General features: G+C 40.3%; 1 protein-coding gene across 1 annotated transcript in view; it reads right to left on the minus strand.

The window, feature by feature from the left end:
- kcnq5b (potassium voltage-gated channel, KQT-like subfamily, member 5b) overlaps positions 1 to 18,494 on the minus strand; it is a 287,955-nt gene that overhangs the window by 35,768 nt on the left and 233,693 nt on the right. The window contains exons 6-9 of the mRNA XM_060898962.1: positions 15,869 to 15,979; positions 15,680 to 15,775; positions 11,862 to 11,956; positions 1,735 to 1,761 (exon numbers count right to left, since the gene is read on the minus strand). Coding sequence (XP_060754945.1) covers positions 1,735 to 1,761; positions 11,862 to 11,956; positions 15,680 to 15,775; positions 15,869 to 15,979 — 329 coding nt within the window. The remainder of the gene's footprint in view (positions 1 to 1,734; positions 1,762 to 11,861; positions 11,957 to 15,679; positions 15,776 to 15,868; positions 15,980 to 18,494) is intronic.

Raw genomic sequence — 18,494 nt, forward strand, 5'->3', positions numbered from 1 at the left:
CCATAAAGAACAGACGGGGATAAATAAGTGCTCAGGTTTATTCACACCTCCGAACCACCTGTGATCATTTCCTATTCTGGATAAATTATGTTATTTGACTTGGATGTGATTTTGGTTATCATTTTTTTTCCCTTTTCATTTGGCCAAAGGCCATTATTCTCGCTCCGGTTCTTCGAAAATCATGTGCTAATTATGACATAAAATCATGCAGCTGGCTGTAGGATGTCAATTTAAACTGTTTGACAGCAGAATCCATTAGCCTAATAACTGTAGTTTAGTAGCACCAGTGTCATCCTCAGTCCCATATTTTCTGTCTTTAATTCAAAATAATGTCCCTGATCCACCACATCTCACAGATATGTGAGAAACACAAACACTAAAAGCTTGCAATTAGTTATCCATCATGCACACTTCGCTTTACAACATGCCTGCAGCTCGGCAACATAATTAGAGATGGAAATAATCAGTAGATGGCTCTAGAACTGCGTTTTATTACAAAATCACTGACCGGTTCATTGAACAACTTAAAGGTGCAGTTTGCAAATGTTTAACAGTCTTTCTATGCTTGTAATAATTACATATTTTCAAAGATATTCAGAGAAAAACTGTCATCCACAATATTTCTGTGGAACAGTTTCATCAATTTAGGCTTCGCTTTATGTAACAGAACAACTTAAAGGTGCCGTATGTAAAGTTTCCGAGACTCTCTACACCTGCACCAATCATACATTTTCAATATTTCACAATATTTCTGTGGAACAGCTCTAATCACTTTCATCAATTCAGCCTTCACTTTATGTAACAGAACAATTTAAAGGTGCCGTATGCAAAGTTTCTCAGTCTCTCTACACCTATACATTTTCAATATTTCACAGTATTTCTGTGGAACAGCTCTAATCACTTTCATCAGTTCAGGCTTTGCTTTATGTAACAGAACAACTTAAAGGTGCCGTATGTAAAGTTTCCCAGTCTCTCTACACCTGCACTAATCATACATTTTCAATATTTCACAATATTTCTGTGGAACAGCTCTAATCACCTTCATCAATTCAGGCTTCACTTTATGTAACAGAACAACTTAAAGGTGCCGTATGTAAAGTTTCCGAGACTCTCTACACCTGCACCAATCATACATTCTCAATATTTCACAATATTTCTGTGGAACAGCTCTAATCACTTTCATCAGTTCAGGCTTTGCTTTATGTAACAGAACAACTTAAAGGTGCCGTATGCAAAGTTTCCCAGTCTCTCTACACCTATACATTTTCAATATTTCATAATATTTCTGTGGAACTGCTCTAATTAGTTTCATCAATTCAGGCTTCGCTTTATGTAACAGAACAACTTAAAGGTGCCGTATGCAAAGTTTCCGAGTCTCTCTACACCTGCACCGATCACACATTTTCACGCAATGTTTCTGCAAAACAGATATGGTTAGTCTCTTCATTTCAAGCTTCTGTTTACATTTTTCTGGCCCAGAAATGAGTTCTGGCTAAAAAATAGCTGCCTTTTATCTTTCAAAAGCACCCATGTGGCAGCTATCGTATCAAAAGAAGGGTTGGGATTGGGATCAGTTTGGCTGAAGGCGAGGCTGGTCACTGTAACTGCAATTCACCTTACAAGCAGCAGAGGGCTCTGAAAATACAAACTGCACCTTTAAGATGGACAAGACTCTTTTTCTTTTATATAATCAAGCACATATGGATTAAATTTCAAGAAAAACTGGATACTTACTTCGTCGAGGTCTCCGCTTGATCCTTCCTTTAGTAGCAGTTGAAGGATAATATGGGAAGGAAGGATAAGACAGGATTAAACACCATGCCACAGTTGTGCTTTGTACTGATATGACACTGAAATCAAGCAGTTGAAGAATGAACAACTGGATTAACTGAGAACATGGCAGTGTATTAGAGTTCAAGGAAAGGCAACTGGTCATTATGGCACACATGCATGCAGTCAATGATGCCAAGCGACTGCAAGCAAAGATACAAAGCACAAGCCAAAGTGTGCCAAGCGTGATTTATACCGACTGTCTTTGGTGTGTAAAATAATTAATCAGTGTGTTTCTGTATTTCTGTGCACGCTCAAGCTGGTGTCGTGAATTACCTGCCTTAGTATTTCCAGGCTCAAATATGTCCTAAAATCTCAGAGATACTACAGCGAACAAACTATCATTCCTTTAAAACTACAGTGTAGTGTTTCTTCCAAACCACTACATGCTTTCTAAAAACAGCAAGAGAGGCAAGAGAGGGAGGGGAGAGGAGGACAACATAGTGGCTCAAAAAAAAAAAAAGGGTGCTGCAGTTTAAGAATACTCAACTCACCTAAAATATATTTTATTCATTGTACGCTGATCTCATTTTTATACGGTAACAGAATTAACCAGACAACAGCCTGGTTTTATACAGCATACCTTTAGTCATATTAATACCTGCACACCCAAATTAACACCGGAATATTTTACATTTTTTTTTACTGTGAAATGAGTAGAAACAATTACAATTGAGTCAATATTTACGAAGAAAAAAAACCCCAACATTTTATTTTAAAAAACATTGAAAATGAAAAATGAATGAACTTGGTGATCCACATTATTTGTTTTTTGGCATGTAAGTAGAGCATCACGATTAAACATTTTTTTTCTTTTTTTTAAATACCAACACAAAGGCTGTGTTGAAGATGAAGAGGAGAGGGAAAGGGAAGGGGAGAGAGGAAGTGGCTATTTTGAAGAATCTAAAATAGAGCGATGGCTACAATTATCGACACCTGAATGATCTTTTGGCCGCTGCAAAAGTAGAAAAGAATCTCGAATCTTGAATACGTGAATTGTGCATGAATAATGATTCAAACTTCCACTGGGGGGGGGGGGGGGGGGAGAAGAGTCGATTCCAGATTACTTAATGTGTCAGATCATGTGACACCATTCCACAATTATCGACACATTTGTCCACAGCAGTGGCGGCTGCTGGTTTTTAAAACAGGGGAAGCCCATTTTACGCATTCATCGTAAAACCTGTAGGCCGGATATCAAAGCATAGAAAGGTGTGCCCCATTAGCATAGTGAACTAGACAACCCTACCTAGTGGCAGAAAGTATTTTTGCTTGTACATTTCATGTTATAGTCTGGCTTGCCAGGCTAGTGCCTCATATCCTTAATCAAAAATATCAAACATCCAAAAATCACTGGCTATTCAACGAAGAGCCTTGAACATCATACCCTGATATGCAACACAGACTCTTTAACACAACACCCAGCTGTGCAACACATCCTTGAACATCTTCTGCAACACAGTCTGGAAATTCATAACCAGGTAGGCTATGCAACACACAGAACCTTGAATATTATACCCAGGTATAACCTATAACACACAGCCCACCATTCTCTTAACATTACTGAAGTGTGTATATACTTCAGATTCATGAACATGAACACTATTTATACACAAATTCTGCCCTCCGCTCCTTTTCCAGAAAATGGTCTGTGACCCTGTCATACCAGCTGGTTGTGCTTTCCAGAGACTTCACCAATTTCTGTTAGCAGCTAGCACTGCAGATCCCAATAAGGCTCAAGCTAGCCTACAACCAGATTGAACTACAAATGAAATAAACGAGTGAATTCACGAATCATCAAACTGATAGAATGGATGAAAGTTAACGGAGCACAACGAGTAATATTTACATTTATTTACAGAGTAATGTACAGAGACATCAATGAGAAGAACCGTTTATATGAAAAGAAATTCGGACAGCACTTTGGCACACGACTACACTTTCTCGACATCCGCTAGGGACTGACTGATCATACTTCTGTGTTCCTCGCCGAAGTACCGCCCTCCTCATGTCTTTCAAACACTACCTCCAATAATCCTTTATCAGCCCGGCTTCTTGTCCCTCCCACTGTCTCGTTTAGTCCCAGAGAAGCCCGGCTTCCCTGGAAGTGACGATTTTGTTGATTTTAACCAATAACAACTAGCCGAAATTGGCTGTTCAGAGCCGTCTCATAGACTGCAACGGATACCCGGCTGCCAGTCAGTGTTGCCAGATACTGCTGACGTTTTCCATCCCAAAATATGTTCAAAACCCACCAAAATGCACTTAAAACCGCCCAATCTGGCAACACTGCTGCCAGTCCATAGAGCCCATTGAAATAAGAAAGGTTACAGCCTGGCAGCAAAGGTGATTCTCGTAGCGAACTGCAAGTTCGTCAAACATCACTCAAATAAGTTACAGGATAGTTATGAACATAAATACAATCTTGGGCATATATTATGTTATGCAAGTTATTGTTTTAATGAGAATTCAACGTCGTAGACGCCGCAGTTTGGGGAGAGAATTTTAGGGGAAGCTCGGCTTCCCTTGTTGTCTCTGAGAAATCGCCCCTGGTCCACAGTTATCGACACCGTTCCACAATTATCGACATCCAGATGATTATTTATAAAAAAATAAATAAATAAATAATAATAATCAGTATGTGGTATTAACAAAACAGTTTTTATTTTAAATTTGTTTAACATAGACATATTTAGTACAAAATATCTTTTCTATAAATATATCGATGTCGGTGTTTACGTAAATGAGGAAGTAATTCTAACGTTTGTAAACAAATGAACTGATCGTGTTTAACCTGCATCATAAAATCTTTTTGTTCCACTTTCGAAGTATTTTCATAGATCACATTTTGTTAATCATTCGTTGTTGTTTGTATTCATTTCTAGTTTCGTAGTTTATCACTAGAGTGCTTCGAGGTCAGCGCGACCCCAGCGGTGGCCATATTGGAAGTCAAAGCTCGCTGTGTCAGTGCATTGTTGTTGTTCAGCGAAGCAAAAAGGGGCGACAATGCTGAATACGTGTGTCATTGTTGGCTGTAGTAGCCGGGGGGAAAAGGGTGGCAAAAGCTTCCACAGACTCCCTAAAGTCGTGACTAACCAGGGAATTGCAGCACAGGAGAAAAGCGAGCGGAGGAGACGACAGTGGCTGGCTGCCATTAACCGATCAAATTTAGGACTAGACTGTATCCGGATTTGTTTTGATCACTTTGTGACAGGTAGGTTAATATTGTCTTGAATTTCATAGTTACTAAAATAAATGTGATACAAACTATTATCTTTTCTATGTACTTTCAGCAATGATTAATGGATATATTTGTCACATTAGGTAGCTTATGTCTACTGCAGTGCATTGTTGCATCAAATGGCATTTAAGATCTAGGCCTAGTAATGTTTATGTACACATGCTGTTAGTACAAGTTACATACTAGGCCTACATTTTATTCACTGACTAAAATAATTGATAATAATTATAATAGTTATAACACTGACACATCACGGACCCAACCGGACACAAATCTATCGTATGCTTCCATACTCTTGTAGTTCTGGAAATCCTTTAGTTCACAAAATGGACTTGGGTGAAACACTAGATAGTTCACAAGATCGATGTATGTCACATGCGGCAACAAGCTGGGGTCAGCTTTCCATTCCTTCTCACTAACAGTGTATGGATCTACATTCCCAATGAAACGTACCTTCTCAGCATAACGCTCCCGTGCCTGCTTATCTAAACTATCACAGTAGTGCTCCATCACTTCAGATGTCTAAATTCTTAAAAAATCCAAGCTTCTAAGCCAGGGGTCATCAAACTACGGCCCGCGGGCCGACTCCGGCCCGCCACCCCCCTTTGACCGGCCCCCCAGCCCCTCTGCCCCCCACCACTTGAACCGGCCCTATGAGGCAATCCCCAAAAGTGGTCATGGCCTATTTTTTTAAAATTGCTTTTTGGCAAATAATAACATGTCTGCATCTTGTATTTTGTTGATTTTATCAATTAAAATTGATATTTAGTTATAAAATGAACTATTCATATTTTCCGAATTTTCGTCATATGCTTGCGATCAAGCAGTGAGAGGCAGCGCACGCGCAGAGAACTGTCAGTGTTCAGGACAGCAAAATGGCTAGCGGTAAGCGAAAAGCTGACAGAGTGTGCAGAGTTTTTAAAGAACAGTGGACCACCGATTATTTTTTCGTTCAGTGTAAGGACCATGCAGTTTGTCTTGTATGTAAAGAAAGTGTGTTGGTTTTCAAAGAATATAATCTGCGTCGTCACTACGAAACCCGCCACAAAGAGTATGCTAGTTTGCGAGGGCAAACAAGAGAAGACAGGATTCGGAGGATGAAATGCGGACTGGCTGCACGACAGACGCTACGTTCACACTGCAAGGCTTAATGCTCAATTCCGATTTTTTTGTGAAATCCGATTTTTTTGTGAGGTCGTTCACATTAACAAATATATGCGACTTGTATGTGATCCTCAGTATGAACGAAAAGCGACCTAAAAGTGTTCCGCATGTGCATTGCAGGATACGACGACGTCACACGCAGTGAGCATGGCCAGTGTTTACGGAAGTAAAACCGCCCGGTTGCGGTATGACCCATCCAATCTAGCTTGAATAGCTGTATCCCCCCAAATGGAAATCAGCTCCCTAACCTCTGCGAACTTCCATTGAGAAGATTCAGAACCTTCACAGCCCGAAGCGTCCCTCGCATTGATGTCATGCGGAGGGGCACAGATACGTTTTTTGAACTGGGGGGGACAAAAAACTGGGGGGGACAAAGCTGCCAGCAAACCAACCCCGATATGCCTGTCAAACTTGTTGTGGGTTACCATAGCAACCAAGCTTGAGCTCGCAACCTGTGCAGTCTGCGCAGCTCAACCAACCGAATATCAGTCTTTGTTTTATGTGAGTTGTTGCAACTATGTATGTACTGCTGTGCACCTCAATAAACCGAATGGTAATTAGTCTTTTGATTTTTCCATGAGGTTTGCCTTATGCAAAGAAAGACAGCATAGACGTTTTTTCCTCCCTATAAGTGGGGGGGACCAAGCGAGGTGAATTTAAATCTGGGTGGGACGAGTCCCACCCTCTATCTGCGCCCGTGATTATGCGCCATGTTGTTGTAACTTTTTTTGAGAGACCCGCCGCCTACTTCAGCGCAGAATAGTAACGTTTGTGGCTTGTTGATGACGTGTAAGTCGGATGAATGTGACCTGGCGGTTCAGACTGAAGTCGCATATGAAAAGATCGGATAGGAATCAGAATTAGGACCACATATCCAAACGGCCTGGGTCGGATTTGAAAAAATCGGATCTGTGTCGTTCATATTGTCAATAAAAGATCGGATACAGGTCACATATGGGCGAAAAGATCGGATTTGAGTCACTTCAGCCTGCAGTGTGAACGTAGCCAGAATGTATTCCTTCGCCAAACCCAGATCAACCAGGCTGCTGTCCGAGCTAGCTATAAGGTAGCTCACCTACTAGCTACCCATGGAAAGCCGTTTACTGATGGGGACTTTGTTAAAGTATGCATGCTTGCTGTGGCCGAGGAGGTGTGTCCTGACAAGAAGGATGCGCTCAACGCGGTGAGTCTCTCCGCACCTACTATGACCAGGCGAACCGAAGATTTGGGGGACAACGTGTATGACCAGCTGAATGAGAAAGCGTCAGAATTCGAGTTTTTTGCTTTGGCCATGGATGAGAGCAATGACGTGCAGGACACAGCACAACTGCTGTGATCTATTGCTCATATTATAATTTCACTGTTTTTTTTAATGTATTTATTTTATAGGCCTATTTATTTGACCTTTTATTAAGTGCTGCACACAATTATTATTTATATTATTAATAATATCAGCAGGCCTACCTACAATTTATAATTTATCACTCACCTTTGCCAGTGTCAATCACCTCAACTAGGCAGATATTTCTTACCTTGACAGTTTTGATGTTATTTTTATTAGAAAATAAATAAATAAATGGAATATCTGTGGTATTTCAAATTAAAACAAAGTGTGAAGACTCGATTACTACTTTTGCAAACCACTAGTAAAGATAAACAAATATGTGCCAGGAATCAAGTGTGGATATAGTAGTGTGGATATAGTAGTGTGGATATACTGTAGTAGTGGGGATGGCTGTGCCAGGCTAGTAATCTCTACGACACAATGAGGCCTGCTGGTGGTCATATTTGTCTGGGTCATACAATTCTATGTTATATAGCTGACCCGACCCCGGCCCCCCATCACAGTCAGGAACGACAATGTGGCCCCCAGAGAAAAAAGTTTGGTGACCCCTGTTCTAAGCCCTCTAATGCAGAAACGAATCAGTGAATGTGTACTCTATGGTGTGTACTCTATGAGCGCTCTGGAGCGAGTGACTTCCAAGATGGCCGCGCAGACCTCAGTGTTACTATTTTTAGCATCATCTCGGAGCACTCTATAAATGTCAACAGGCTGTTGAGATTGTAACCACATGACAATCCAGGTCAAAGGTTGCATCTCATTCCTCAAACCAAAATATAAAATGTCTGCTGATACTGTAATATGTGGCAGAGATTTACAACAAACTGCAAAAAAAATATTTTCCGAATGGAATAGAAAAATCTGAATATTTCAAGCATGTAATTTTTATACGCCAGGAATTTAATTCTAGTCTAATTCTATTTATTGCAATGGGATTCCAAATACTCTATAAACATTCCATTCTGTTAAGAATCAGGAAAAAATTATTATAAATCGCAGCATTTATTTTTTTTAAAAGTACTTCACCGACTTCAACAATGTTACACAAAGATCGATCCATAACAGTTGTAAATGTCACTTAATTCCACAGGGTGTCGATAATGGTGGACACCGGTGAAAGTGATCACTATTATCGACACCTCACGTGACTTCTCAAACGCGTGTTTAGATACAAAATGGCGCCTGTCAAATTAAAGCGTAAGAAATAAAGTAGATTTTGACGAGGAGATCATGAACGGTGAATTTGATGAGTAAAAACATGTCCATGATCTTTCCACCATGCTTACCTGCGATGATGATAACGTCCGGGTTTTCCTCAAATTGCTGATCGTGCTAAAAAAATCCCATCTCAGGTAACGAGCCGTGTCATCAGATAACAAGGTCAAAGGGTGAGGCGGGCCTTCTGTTTGATTGATTAACCAATAATAACTGTTGTAACTGAAACTCACCTTTGTAAAATTGTTTTTTTTTGTTGGAAAATCTGAAAAAGTGTCGATAATGATGGACTGTCGATAATTCTAGCCGCTGCTCTATTAATTTTTTTCACACTTTTGGTACGTCACATAGTTCCACGTTGTCAGGGATGGGTTGGAGACGGATGTAACTGCAGAGACAGTTTTATTAAGAAAAGAGACACAGGCAAATAATCCAAAACAGCGAGGAGGAATCAGAAATGTGAAAACAAGCGAATGGTCGGGTGAGGCACAGAGCATCAAAGGAAAGGCTGAAAGCGCAAACAGGAAACCGGGAAATAAACACAGGAAAATAAGGCTCGGTAATGTGTACAATCTTAACGCAATACTTCACACCGAGTGTGCATTTTAAGTGTCTTTATATAAGCACGTGGGTGCACCTTAATCATGTGCAGGTGTGCCTTGTTAATGGTGTGCGTGCGAGAGCCCGCTCAGCACGCGCGCAGTCCGGAGCGCGCCCGAGAGTCCTTCTGGTGCGCACGCCAAAGTGTATGTTCCATATGTTGTTTCAGAGTTTTGGTGTTTTCAGTATTATTCTGCTGTATAGAAAATGGTAATACAAAAAACAAACAAACAAAAAAAATCCAAGAGTGTTCTGAGAGCACAATATCCCTCGCTGGCAACTATGCCATAACTCTGGTAAAACGTGACTGAATTGAACAAAACTGCAATATGCGTATTACCGACATATAACAAAGAATCCTGTCAAGTTTCGTGAAATTCCTCCACAAAATGTGAAAGGAGTTGATTTCAGAAGGTGAGCACCCTTCCTGGGACGGATGGATGGATGGATGGAAATCGCCACGACATAATCCCCCTTCGGGCCTTTTGGCCAGCGGGGGATAAAAATTGTGAGGGAAGTTGATTTCAGAAAGCAACCACACCTTGATGAAACTGCCAAAGTACGAGTTTATTAATAATCAAGGGCATAACTCTGGTCAAATTTGCCCAAATTAAACGAAATTTCAATATGCGTATAACCGTCATATAACAAAGCCTTTTACCAAGTTTGGTGAAATTCCTCCACAAATTGTGAGAGGAGTTGATTTCAGAAGAACGTACACCCTCATGAAATTGTCAAAGTACAAGTTATTTAAATCAAGGATCAAAACTCTGGGAAAATTTCCACAAATGAAATTAAATCACAATATGCGTATTACTGTTCTATAACGAGGCCTTTTGCCAAGCTTCGAGAAATTCATCCAAAAATTGAGAGGAGTTGATGTCAGAAGGCGAGCACACCTTCATGAAATTGTGAAAGTACAAGGTTGTTAATCAAGGGCTGTAACTCTGGTAAAACGCGACCGAATTGAAAAAAATAACAATATGCGTACAACCGACATATAACAAAGCCTTCTGCCAAGTTTTGTGAAATTCCTCTAAAAATTGTGAGAGGAGTTGATTTCAGAAGGAAAACACACTCTCATGAAATTGGCAAAGTATAATTTTGTTAATCAAGGGCTGTAATTCTGGTAAAATGTGACCCAATTTAACAAAATTACAATCTGTGTATTAACGACATACAACAATGCCTCTTGTCAAGTATTGTGAAATTCCTCCATAAACTGTGAGAGGAGCTGATTTCAGAAGGTGTGCACCCTTCCCAGGACGGCTGGCCGGACGGACATCGCCACGACATAATCTCTCTTCGGGCCTTTCGGCCAGCGGGGGATAAAAAAAAAAACAACTATGAATGAGTAGGGGTGTATAAACTTTTAACTGGTACGGCGTATATACTACAAAATCACTGATACTGTATAAATCACTTAAGGATTCAATTTGCACTTTAAACATGTGCCTCTTCCCTTGGTTCAGTTACACATATCTTGTATTCACTGTTTATGCACTACAGTCTTTGTTATATTGTACAGCCTTTGTGTTGGTATAATAATAATTTTTTTTTATGTCATGATTTTAAAAATCACTAAACGCTCCTTTAATGAAAACTGTGTACGGTTGTCAATATAGTATGTGAGAATTGATTCCCAAAAAGTCAAGTTTATTTGTATAGCGCTTTTAACAATAAACATTGTCGCAAAGCAGCTTTACAGAATTTTAGTGACTTTAAACATGAGCTAATTTTATCCCTAATCTATCCCCAATGAGCAAGCCTGTGGCGACGGTGGCAAGGAAAAACTCCCTCAGACGACATGAGGAGAAACCTTGAGAGGAACCAGACTCAAAGGGGAACCCATCCTCATTTCGGTGAACCCATCCTCATTTGGTACAGATACAGATCAATATTTCAGTCCTGACACACACGGAGCCATCCGTACTGTGCTTTAACCCCCGCTTTGGATATCGCATATGATAACTTTAAAAAATAAACCCTTAATAATTACAATTTTGAGTGTTTAGGAGGAACTTCTGCGTGTTGCACTGGCTGTAATGTGGGACCTGATTTCCTTCTGTTCCAAGAGCTTTCTGCAGAACCCCAGAGGCTGGATAATACCAGTCTTAAAGATGCATTTAAAGCAATTTCCATGAGACAAGACTTAAATCAAAGATAATGTCCTGGAATACAGTGTAGGCGAGTGTGTGTGTGTGTGTGTGTGTGTGTGTGTGTGTGTGTGTGTGTGTGTGTGTGTGTGTGGTGGAAGGGGGTGTGGGGGTGTGTGCTGGTGGGTGTAGAATGAAAAGGGCAGACAGACAAAACGAGAAGTCAAAAGAGAGGAAAAAAACCCTACAAGAGAATATCGCATATTCAGAGCTCTTATTCACAGATGAAAGTAAAATAAAATAACGAGGAATAAAGGGACGTGAAAGATGAAACATTCAGGAGGAAGAGCGACTGCCAGAGGTTTATACCTACTTTGTCGGACTGCAGGTATGCAACGCCTTTAAATGTGGCTTCCAGGTAGCAATGGAAACCGAGTTCTCATCAGCCGCATAACTACGCCAAACACACTGCATGCCAAAAACACACATACACACACACAAAAGGAAGAGGGGGAAGGATAAGGAAGCAAAAGAAAAAAAAAAGAGAGAAAAGCCAAGAAAGGATGGAGGAAGGGAAAGGACAAACAAACAAACAAACAAACAAACAAACAAACAAACAAAAACATACGAATATTGATTAGTAAAGAGCATTGTTAAGGGTTTTTGGTCTCAGCAGGCATCCATACATGCCTGAGCACAGGGATATTGGACTCATAGTGATGCCATGTAGCCTCGAGGTACGCACGGCTATCGTCGGTGGAGTAGTAACGCCATGCTGCCTGATACAGGACCGTGGGGAGAGATGAGGTGGTTATACTCACATACACACACACACTATCCACACAGGTTTCACACCTCTAGTTTCCGTAAACCTGCCCTTTTTTTTTTTTTTTTTAGCTCAAAGCACCTGTTGAAAATTATTAAAGCTAGACTGCCTTTCAGATTTTTCAAGTGCAGGTCATAAAAAGAATTTTCCCGACACCCAGCTATTTTTGTTTAGTGGACCGAAAGCTACCAAACCTGAATCATATCCCTCCAATTTTATTATCTTTTTTGTTTTTAATAGCAATTAATGAATTTAGGGGCATGTGCCTCTAAATTCTCTGCCATTTCTGTCTGCTTCGACGTGACTCATTTAAAAAAAAAAAACTACGTCATATATCACGTGATGGGCTTTTCCCGTTTTGCACAAAGCATTGTGGGATAGAAATTCGAAACAGAAGAGCAAAATGGAGGACGTGAGTGTGCAAAAGAAACGTGGAAGACCGGCTACAGTAACGGAAAGCGAGAAGAAAAGACGTTAGATTTTCTGTCTTAAAACTGTGAGTGGACGCTTCGATGTGAATGCTGTTCACCTCGGTGTGATCAGCTGTTCGTTTAGCAGCTAACTGTCAGTGTACGGTCAAAGGTAAACCTGCGCATGCACACACACACAGACTTCCTCTGTGTGCTTGACTGCGCGAAGCGAGCGATTTCATGCACATTATTTGCTCAGGAATCCCCTCAAATTAAATAACTTCCCAGCCACGGAATGGCCTGATATTTTGTGAGATATTACAGAAATAAACATACCGTATATCACAATGACTACATTTCAGAGGGAACTAAATTTCACTGATTTTATGAAATCAAAAGGCCGTCTAGCTTTAAATTCTTTAAAAAAAACCCTGATGTCTTTAATTCCTCTTATACCACAGCAATTCTCTAACATTAACATGTTTTTATTGATTAAACAAATGACGTCATATGTTTACCAGGGTTCTAACTGGACCAAAACATCAGTGTAGTGGCACCAGTCATAACGGCCAGGGGTTCAGCCCCCGAAAGCTCACGGGTTCTACATGCACGGAGATGCATTCGAGTGCATTTCCTGGCACTTGCAGGCCTTCCTGAAAGTCGCTCTTTTTTGGTAATATTAATGAGATTTTTTTTTTTTTGCCAAAGGTTGCTGTGATTGTTTTTGATTGAAGACTTATTAGAATTAATATTCAACTACAGCGGTGCTTGAAAGTTTGTGAACCCTTTAGAATTTTCTATATTTCTGCATAAATATGACCTAAAACATCATCAGATTTTCACACAAGTCCTAAAAGTAGATAAAGAGAACCCAGTTAAACAAATGAGACAAAAATATTATACTTGGTCATTTATTTATTGAGGAAAATACTCCAATATTACATATCTGTGAGTGGCAAAAGTATGTGAACCTCTAGGATTAGCAGTTAATTTGAAGGTGAAATTAGAGTCAGGTGTTTTCAGTCAATGGGATGACAATCAGGTGTGAGTGGGCACCCTGTTTTATTTAAAGAACAGGGATCTATCAAAGTCTGATCTTCACAACACATGTTTGTGGAAGTGTATAATAGTACGAACAAAGGAGATTTCTGAGGACCTCCGAAACGGCATTGTTGATGCTCATCAGGCTGGAAAAGGTTACAAAACAATCTCTAAAGAGTTTGGACTCCACCCATCCACAGTCAGACAGATTGTGTACAAATGCAGGAAATTTAAGACCATTGTTACCCTCCCCAGGAGTGGTCAACCAACAAAGATCACTCCAAGAGCAAGGCGTGTAATAGTCGGCGAGGCCACAAAGGACCCCAGGGTAACTTCTAAGCAACTGAAGGCCTCTCTCACATTGGTTAATATTGATGTTCATGAGTCCACCATCAGGAGAACACTGAACAACAATGGTGTGCATGGCAGGGTTGCGAGGAGAAAGCCACTGCTCTCCAAAAAGAACATTGCTGCTCATCTGCAGTTTGCTAAAGATCACGTGGACAAGCCAGACAGCTATTGGAAAAATGTTTTGTGAAGGATGAGACCAAAATAGAACATTTTGGTTGAAATGAGAAGCCTCATGTTTGGAGAAAGGAAAACACTGCATTCCAGCATAAGAACCTTATCCCATCTGTGAAACATGGTGGTGGTAGTATCATGGTTTGGGCCTGTTTTGTTGCATCTGGGCCAGGACGGCTTGCCATCATTGATGGAACAATGAATTCTGAATTATACCAGTGAATTCTAAAGGAAAATGTCAGGACATCTGTCCATGAACTGAATCTCAAGAGAAGGTGGGTCATGCAGCAGGACAACGACCTTAAGCACACAAGTCGTTCTACCAAAGAATGGTTAAACAAGAATACAGTTAATGTTTTGGAATGGCCAAGTCAAAGTCCTGACCTTAATCCAATCGAAATGTTGTGGAAGGACCTGAAGCGAGCAGTTCATGTGAGGAAACCCACCAACATCTCAGATTTGAAGCTGTTCTGTATTGAGGAATGGGCTAAAATTCCTCCAAGCCAGTGTGCAGGACTGATCAACAGTTACCGCAAACGTTTAGTTGCAGTTATTGCTGCACAAGGGGGTCACACCAGATACTGAAAGCAAAGGTTCACATACTTTTGCCACTCACAGATATGTAATATTGGATCATTTTCCTCAATAAATAAATGACCAAGTATAATATTTTTGCCTCATTTGTTTAACTGGGTTCTCTTTATCTACTTTTAGGACTTGTGTGAAAATCTGATGATGTTTTAGGTCATTTTTATGCAGAAATATAGAAAATTCTAAAGGGTTCACAAACTTTCAAGCACCACTGTATATTCATGACATATTTATGGAATAATAATAAAACAATCAGTTGATGTTCACGAAGTGTCAGCTTTATTTTCAGCTTCAACCATTCAATTACAATCCATGACTATCCAGATCTAACTCGGGGACCGGCACGGATTATGTACATGGCGCGTTTAAGCGCCTCTTAACACGGATGGCACTTAACCGCGAACACAGCATAACGATGGAGGTAGAGCGGACTCGCATGATCAGTGACAATCTCCACACAGAACTACTCAGGCAGCTCTGCACTGGGCGCTTACGTGGACGGGGAGTGGAGTATGTCCCAATGTAGAACATTCGCATGGCGGCGCACCGTTGTCGCCGCCGCCGTGTCAGGATAACAAGAGAAAATTAAACAAAAGACCACATTTTCAAGATTGACAAGTCTTTTTATGAGTGTAGCGGCAACTTTGACAGGCGTGTCGGCAATATCGTGGGCGTAGCAGTAAGGAAACATTGCGTCTCTGCCCGGTACGCTGAAGAAAAGGCCGAGTTAGAACCCTGCACACAGTCTGAACATTTGATCACAAATTATTCAAACCTAAATGTTCGAGCTGGTTTTGCTACCTGGATGAGGCAAGCTGCAGGATTCCTTCTCTTCTCAAAGTGCTTCTGTCTGTGCTGCTCCTGGACTTTAAGAGCGAAACCTGAACCCAGGATCCCCTGCAAATTCAAGATATAATTACACAGATATCAGCTGGTGAGTGATATGAGGCAGCAATCTGGAGCGTAGCATGTTGTGGGTTTGATTCTCACCGCAGGCAGAGCGAAGAAGGAGATCCCGAGCAGCGCGAAGCCAGAGGACAGCAAGCGGCCTATCCACGTCTTAGGAGTCTTATCTCCGTAGCCTATAGTGGTCAGAGTAATCTATACGACACGAGGAGATCGAGATCAGTGAAACTGTTCCATTAATATCGACCGTCTTGACGAAATTTTCGCTAGGTTCTAAAATGACATGATTGCAACATGTTAATCTAGTCCTGTCGCTTTGTCATAGCTTTTCTCATGACCTCTCCCTTTTTCTCCATCTCTTGAGCTGTTATTTTCTTCCTGTCGAAACAGGAAAATGATTCCTTTTGATCGAGAGACTTCTCCATCACTGCGATGTGTGACCTATTGATCGTCTTCAGTCTCGCTGCATGAGTGTTCGTGAGCAGCCATGGGGGGGGGGGGGGGGGGACGGACTGTCATTTTAGTTCATGGTGATGAAGACTTGGTTTAAAAAGCCACAGCTAAAGTAAAGAACGTCTGTCACCTGAACCCCATTTTACCAATAAGACCGAATGGATGGGTAAAAAAAAAAGGGATATATCTCCTATTTATCAGAAAAGAATTGGCAGAACTAATAGAATTTCATAGAATTTATTTTCTATGAAATAAATTCATGTTTCCAAGATAAACATGAACAATCGTGTAGCATTTGCATGAAATTCAATAACCTCACGTGAATTAGATTAACTCATGTTCAACTGAACCGAGGCTATCTAGTTTCAACGCGTAACCGGGAAAATCAAGGACGTTATCACGGAAGATATTGCGAGAGGAGAAGGATAATAAAATAAGGGAAGCAGTGTGCTGTATTATTTATCAATTTTTCATAAAAAATGGCAGAACAAACTATTTTTCATTTTTGTGTTGTTTGCAAGGAATTGCCAGTGTTAATTACTTTTGCATTATCATCAGAGACAAAGTACCCAACTTCATTACTTAAGTCAAAGTACAGATCCCACTAGCTTTGAAAGTGGATGGTTTTTCTTTTCTTTTTTAAAACGTGATGGTTTTTTCGCAGGTGATACTGAGACAGACGATCAGTAATCACTAGGGTCACGTCTCGTCCACAGACTATAAAATCAAGATCAGTGATTTCTCAGCAGCGTTATTTGAACACGATCAGTTGATGGCAGAATGGACGGAGGCGGTTCTTCTGAGGAATGAACGCACACACCCATGGCTTTACCTAGAACCCATGTTTCAGTTTTCTGAAAGGATTAAAGATTCATTTCGATTTAAATGTTTATTTTGTTTACCGAAAACGAACCACATCACGGCCTACAAAAACTTACTGTCCGACGTGCGGAAGCATATTGAGGAATGTAAACGTTTTACTCCAAGAGAAAGCTTGCAACGAAGTTGTCTGTGCTTTCAGAGCTAGTGATAACGTTGCAATAGCTATGGTTAGTCAAATGAATTTCTATGGATTTGCCCGCCAAGTTGTCATAGCCTTGTCCACGGCTAACGGTAACACATAGCTACCAGTAGTTAACTTGGACACTGTTAGTTAGCATGTAAAAACGGAGTTACGCTAACATGAATAATGTTAACTTATCTGAAGTCCTTTTATGTTTTAGCATAATCTTGCCAAATAAACAGAATGTAAAAATCTTTCAGGCAGATTCATATGTGCATGAATACATGTGCACGTGAGACCTGTGAGATGGACAGTATTGTACTAGTCAGTCACAACAAACTGTTGGAATTTTTTGTTTTGATGTCAGATGATGGTCTTGCATTTTTGTCGTCTTGTTTAAAGCAGTGCTGCTGTTGGGCAGTTATTAAGCTGGAGGTGTGGACCTGGGTTTTAAGCAGGTTGGATTGTCCCTTTTATTTCCTGAGCAAGCTGCATTTACAGCTATTCACTGTCTTCCTGATTAACATACACATACATGTGTGTGTGCATGCACTGCCAGAACCGGGTCAGAACCCTACCATGCTGCTTTGTGGGTGGGGAGGAGCGTTACAATTAAAAAAAAATATATATATATATATATATATATATATATATATGAAAATGACAATGGTTATTTTTCAGTTCAGTTGTGTTTCATTTTGTATCATTCTACCAGGTGTTTATTCTATAAGTTCTACAAGTTAATAAATCCAGTCGGTTGCTTCAGAGGCATGAGGTATTATAAGCGTTGTGTCAATAATACAACGATGCGTTGACAGAAAATGTACTTTTAATACTTAAGTATTTTTAAAAGCAAGTACTTCAGTACTTTAAGTAAAAATTTGACTGGACAACTTTCACTTGTATTGGAGTAACATTTGACCAGTGGGATCTGTACTTTGACTTAAAGGAAAAGGCAACTTTTGTACAAAATCACCACAAATAGATAGATAAATATATAAAGTAATCGATCATGGAATTTATAGAGAAAGAACAGACCGCATAACAGTATCTTTTAACTTTTAATAATATGGGCTTGCGCTGAGCTCAGCGAAGATGCGTTCCGCCATATTGACCTACTGCGTGACGTCATGTGGCCCACCACTGAAAAGAACTCTTCAGTGCTTCATGGTAATAAGGTAAAAAACCAGTACAATCGCTTCTTCAAAGTTTCACCAAATGGTTTTATTTATGCAACTTAAAACTCATAATACT

Source organism: Neoarius graeffei, chromosome 18, assembly GCF_027579695.1.
Source record: "Neoarius graeffei isolate fNeoGra1 chromosome 18, fNeoGra1.pri, whole genome shotgun sequence".
Taxonomy (NCBI): domain Eukaryota; kingdom Metazoa; phylum Chordata; class Actinopteri; order Siluriformes; family Ariidae; genus Neoarius; species Neoarius graeffei.